We start from the raw sequence: 5,722 nt of genomic DNA, 5'->3' as shown, positions 1-5,722 counted from the left end.
TATCATTGATATGTAGAAAGAATAAATTTTCCAACATACACATTTGGGTGACTAGGCTTATGTTGTAGTGTAAGTTATATTGCAATTTTTGCAGTGTATTCTGTAATGTACCATTCTAAGTCTAATTTAACAATTGTAAAAATACTAGCAAAGTGAATTACAATGCATTGCAATGATGACAATGATGGCACGAACAATAACATATGTATATGCTTTAGTACAATTGTTGTTTCTAAAATAATTAAATTTGAAAGGTAACCTTATTAATGAAATTTATAATTATAATAAAAGGAAAAACTTAAACAAATAAGCAATCACATCCATCTAAAATTAATTCCTTTCTCTACATTTTCTATAAATGTGTTTATCATGTAAGTACAAATATGTAGATAATTAAAGGCTTGGCTTACAAATATTTTCCATTCTTAGGATGCTGTTCAGTTTTAACTAAATAACGCAATCTGAACGAGGCACAATAAATCATGAATTAACATACGCATAAAGTAAATAAATCTAGATCACAATTATATGTCTAATACAAATGTACAATCGAGTTGCTAATTAGTAACAGTTGGAAGAATGCTGGATCGATTTGAATATTAGATTTTTGGTAATTTCGTACTCATTAGAAACTCAACGCTATGGGAGTTGACTTCGTAGTTTTTCGACTAGTGCTCGGAATATTTGCTGTACTCATTCCTAATCATGTTGTAAGTGAATGTGTTAAATAAAAAAAAAGAAAAATGTAAAAGAATAATATACTTTCAAAGGAAGCAGCTCAGTTCAAATGGACAAACATATTCTGTGCAGGCCACAATGAATCGTGGGTTCACATGAATGAGTGCCGTCTGAGGGCAATTAGCCGGAATCTAACTACTTTAAATTTGAACGCGTCAATATTCCACCCAGTTAATGATATAACACTGGATGTCCAACTCTTCAAGAAAGCCAATGGGTATAAGCCATGGATTTTTAAAAGCGTTGTTGATATGTGTCGATTTCTCAAAACAAAATACAATCCATATGCAAAAATTGCCTTTACTCTTGTTAAAGACTTTTCGAATCTTAACCATTCCTGTCCTTATTGGGTAAGTAATCGATGTTAATAAATATATTATAATTTTTAGTTAATATCGAATATTTGAAGGGACTCGCCATAGTTAAAGATTTTTATGTGAATCCTGTAAAAGTAGGACTTCCTTTTCCAACTGGAGACTATCTATTAGGAATGAAATGGCTCTATGACAAAAAGTTGCAGATGACCACAAATTTCTATTTCTCCTATACAGAAAATGTTATTGATATGTAAAAAATAAAATTGTCTGCAAAAAATGAAAATGTAAAAATATATTACTCATTACAATATTTACTCATTTCTGATTATTTAGTCTAAAAATTGTATCTTCATGGCTTATTACTCTGCGTGCAAGTATATGAAATCATCATACCATAGCATTAAAAGAAGCTGTATTATTATGTATTTTTCCAATAATTATTTAACCATTTATGTTCAATTAACATTTTGTATACCTTTATATTTGTAACTCAATGCTGATAATTGATAAAGTATATTAAAAACAAATTCGGTAGCTGCTTCTTTTAAATAAACATTAACAGCGAATCATAATAATTCATGGAATCATGGAAGAATTTTTTTTTTTATTATACTCGTATTTATTGAGACAATATTACAATACTCAACTAGCTCATAGATCTTATTATTTATTATATGTCTCACAATTATGGAGTGCCAAAATTCAAACAGAAATTTTTATTAGCAAGTTCATTCAAATAAAATGTATTTAAATTAACAATTAAAATAATTGAAATATTCACACCTTTAGATTTACATAAGTGAGCTGTGATAAGATCAATCCGAAAAAAATCAATCAGTGTTTGCTTATCGCGATTCGTTAATGATCTTCCAATTCCAAATCACTTTTCAGACTGTGAAGTCAAGTGCAAACTGTAGATCCTCCTTAGCCTGTCGATCGATCGATTGATTGGTCTTGACTGATCGCTGAGGAACCTACACACCCAAAGTTAAGTCGAAACAAAATAAAAATCAAAATAAAAGAAGAAAAAATTAAATCCACTTATCGCATTAGCAATTGTCAGCATCTGAATGTGGCAGTCACGGCTGCTCCCCAACTGAGGATCATGACTGAGGATCATCTGTAATTTGCTTTCTAAAGTGATCAGTTCGCCTCGAGATTGTGCCTCAGGTTAGATGGAAAGATGGAAGCTGCAACCTGGGAGCTGAGAATGGAAGCTGAAAGCCGAAAGCTGAAAGCACATGCCTTAAGCATTTCATATGCCTTTTTGACATCGTTTTCTGTTATGTGGCATTCATCACAATTTCCTGCTGATCGACAGTTACAACGAAAGAAACGAACGAACGAACGGTGGCAAAAGACGACGTTCGTTGCTTCATTCGTTTGGCTCGTTTGTTTGTCTTGTCATTCATTCAAAACATTTAATTGTCAGGCGACAAAATGCAAACAGATAAGTTCAAGAAGCAGTTCAAATAACCAACCAAGACTATTCCACTCGACTCAACTTTTTCCCGCTATTGATCTTGAAACATGCAACATGCAACATGAAAACATGACCGTGATTGCTTCGCTCGGCCAACTCGGAGTCGGAGTCGAGGTTCGTTTGAGGCATGCCTCTTAAAATGAGCTCGCATTCAAATTGCCGCATTGACTTGTCCACTGACTCCTTATTTTCTTTTTTTTTTCATTTTAGTTTTTGCCTACCATACATTCAATTCAATTAAACAAATTTTCGATCGGCTGATCTGCGCTCGATCGCTCGATAGCTGAGTGCAGCACCACAACTTTTCTATTTTGGCCCCAAAATACAAAAAAAAAACCGATACGAAATAAAACAACTACAAACGAAGTAAAAAACAAATGCACAGAATTGTAGAAAAAGTAAACAACAAAGTGTTAAGACAAACGTGCAACGGTTTGGGGTCAGTACCATTCACTTTTGGCTCGTTTTAAACTGGAGTTAAGTGCTATTTGAGGTAAGAATTTCATTACGTTTACGTACGTGCGCCGTTTTTTTTTTTTTTTTGCTTTTGGGGCGGGATGTAGTATAACTCAGAGGGGTGACTGAAGAAGTTGAAGTTGGGGAGCTGCTGGGAGCAGTTGAACCAACTGCGCATGCATATTGCTTCAAAGACGAAGTCGAAGACGACGACGACGATACGTTTGCATTTTGAAAAGTCACGACCCACTTAGCCAACCATGAGTAACGGACAGCGGCCAAAATACACACACACACACACACACACACACACACACAACGAGCACAGAGAGTGTGTCTAGAGAGCCAAGTGTTTGTTTTTCTATAAACAAATCGAATCGCATCTGATGGCATCGAATCATTTCGCCGAAGACGAGTTAACGCATTCCCAACATCCAGAGTGGGTGACTCACACTCACACTCGTACTCATACACTCACTCACACTCCGATTCGATTCAGTTCAAGATGCGTTGATTAATTGCCATACTGACAACTCTCGAACCGCAAAACCTAAAAAGCCACTCAAAAAAAATCAGAGAAAAAAGCTAAAGTGAAATCCAAAACTGTGTTTTATGTTTGTACATTTTCAACAAACATTTTTCTTCTTGTTTTCAGGCCCTGTGCCCTTAGTCTCTATCTGTGTGTGTGTGAAAGTGAAGTTTATGGTCAGTCAAGAAGAAAAAAGTTCACAAGCTTTTTTTCGAAAAAACTGCGCAACAATAGCTGATAAAACAAATACATTTGTCGCCTCTAAAAGAAATGTACATAAATAAAGATTCGGTCGAAATGTAAAGATATTTGTTAAGATGCCTACGCTATACAATAGGCTAAGACAAGCTGTGTCAGAGCGAGAGACAGCGACTGCGAGTAAGCGAGAGGGAGCGAGGAGAGACTGAAGCTGGGGATAGAAGCCGTGATTTATTTGCTTGTCAGTGCAACAGCAACAACCAGCTAACACAGCTAACGAATATGGCTGGTTAAACGATGCGGGAAATTCTTAAAAATTTGACGCTTAACCACAAACAACAACAATAGCAACAACAGTAACAACAACAACAATGCGAGAAGGCAAATGCTCGTGACCGTTAGACAAATAATATTAAACACCAGTTTGTGTATATGTTTGGTAACAGGGCTTGGGGGAGGGGGGAGACTAGCCGCAGGGATAGTCTTATAGACTCCGATAGTCTTTGAGGCAATACGAAATTAGAGAAATAGAGACATTGTCGCCGATCCCCATAGAAGAACAACAAGAGAGCTGCGAAGACACACAACATCATCAAGAGCTATTGAAAGCTTTGAGTTTCGACTTCATTTACATAAATAAAACACAGACAACAAAACAAACCAAAAAAAAAAAAAAAAAAGCGAGCCGCAAAACGTTCGATGACGATGAGCAAGTCGCAGGGCCTTTTTGGATCTGGCCCTCTCTGTGTTAACTTGGCCTAAAACGCATTTTTTCTGTCGCTGCACGCACGCGCTCATAAATCAAAAGCCAACTTGTTTATAACTGAAAGCGATCAATTAAAACGTTAATGCAAAAAAATAACTGAGATGCGAACCAAGCGAAGCTCTTTGTCTCTTTGTTGTTGTTGTTGTTGTTGTTGTCGGTGTCGTTGTTGTTGCTGTTTGTTGGTTGTCTGAGCGATGAGCGGTTGATCGAAGCGGTTGATCGCAGTTGATGCTTGATCGTGCCGAAAACTGAATTTGAAACTGGTCAGAGAGAAATGTTTCCCCCTTCTTCCCTCTTCTTTCGAATTCCATCGGCCTAATTCTCTGTAAAAGAAACATTTAAGCAACGCTTATTTATTTTTCTCCCTCTCTCTCTCTTCTCTCTGTGTGGAGCAAATTCCAGCGCTGTTAAAGCTGCTAACTGCATTTTGGTGTCGATGCCGTCGTTGGTAATGAATTGGAAACAGACTTTGACTCTCTCTGTCTCTCTGGATGTGTTCAAAGGCCAGGCACGTCAGCTAATCAATTGTTAAAGCTGAATGACTAAGCCTGGCCATAAACTGAGCCAACATGATTAAGTATCCTGACATTTATAGTTAACTCTCTTTCCCAGCCTCATTCTCAGCTCCTTCCTGTTAACGATCTGTGGGAGTCGATCGGGTTGAGTGCTGTGCACCCCACTGTGTTCTTTTTAAAGATCGATAGATCTTGTCTATCCCAGTTGTACTTACCTTGAATGATCAGTTTTATGTACTCGTATGTTCTACACACACGTTTCACACAGAAGTCTGGCAGAATAACTAGTCAGTTAATTGCCAGTTACTCAATGATTAAATTGCCACTTAATGCGTGTTTTATGAGCACATTTTCTACAAAATTTATTTTTACTAATATTTACATCTTAGTTTACAGATTTGTGCTTCGAGGCATTTTTTAAACATCTTTTTGGTGCAGCTTTTAATGTTATTGTTCAGCGAAATCTTCGCTGAGAATCAGCATCACTTTGGACAATTATTTGATGCATGTTGTGCTGGTTTCTTTTATGATCAATAACATGTAGAGATACACGAAAAGTATTTAGTCCACTTACTAACCTTTTCGGCTTATCACTCGCCAATATAACATTTCCCATCTACAGATCTTTTGCACGATCAAATTCCAGTTGCGCTTCCATCTTTTGAGCTTCTCTTCTGTGCACAGCTTTCTCTTTAGTACCTTGCCTGCAACCATAGGACA

General features: G+C 36.6%; 1 protein-coding gene across 1 annotated transcript; it reads left to right on the top strand.

The window, feature by feature from the left end:
• The first annotated feature begins 376 nt into the window (after nt 1-376).
• Nucleotides 377-1,309, top strand: LOC127565388 (uncharacterized). Its single transcript, XM_052003542.1, has 3 exons — nt 377-710; nt 771-1,088; nt 1,148-1,309. Exons 1-3 carry the CDS (start codon nt 642-644, stop codon nt 1,307-1,309), a joined length of 549 nt encoding a protein of 182 aa, XP_051859502.1. The 5' UTR covers nt 377-641.
• The last annotated feature ends 4,413 nt before the right edge of the window (nt 1,310-5,722 follow it).

Source organism: Drosophila albomicans, chromosome 3 (genome assembly GCF_009650485.2).
Source record: "Drosophila albomicans strain 15112-1751.03 chromosome 3, ASM965048v2, whole genome shotgun sequence".
In the NCBI taxonomy this organism is placed as follows: domain Eukaryota; kingdom Metazoa; phylum Arthropoda; class Insecta; order Diptera; family Drosophilidae; genus Drosophila; species Drosophila albomicans.
The sequence above is the reverse complement of the archived record's forward strand: the minus strand, read 5'-3'. Positions and strand labels throughout refer to the sequence as shown.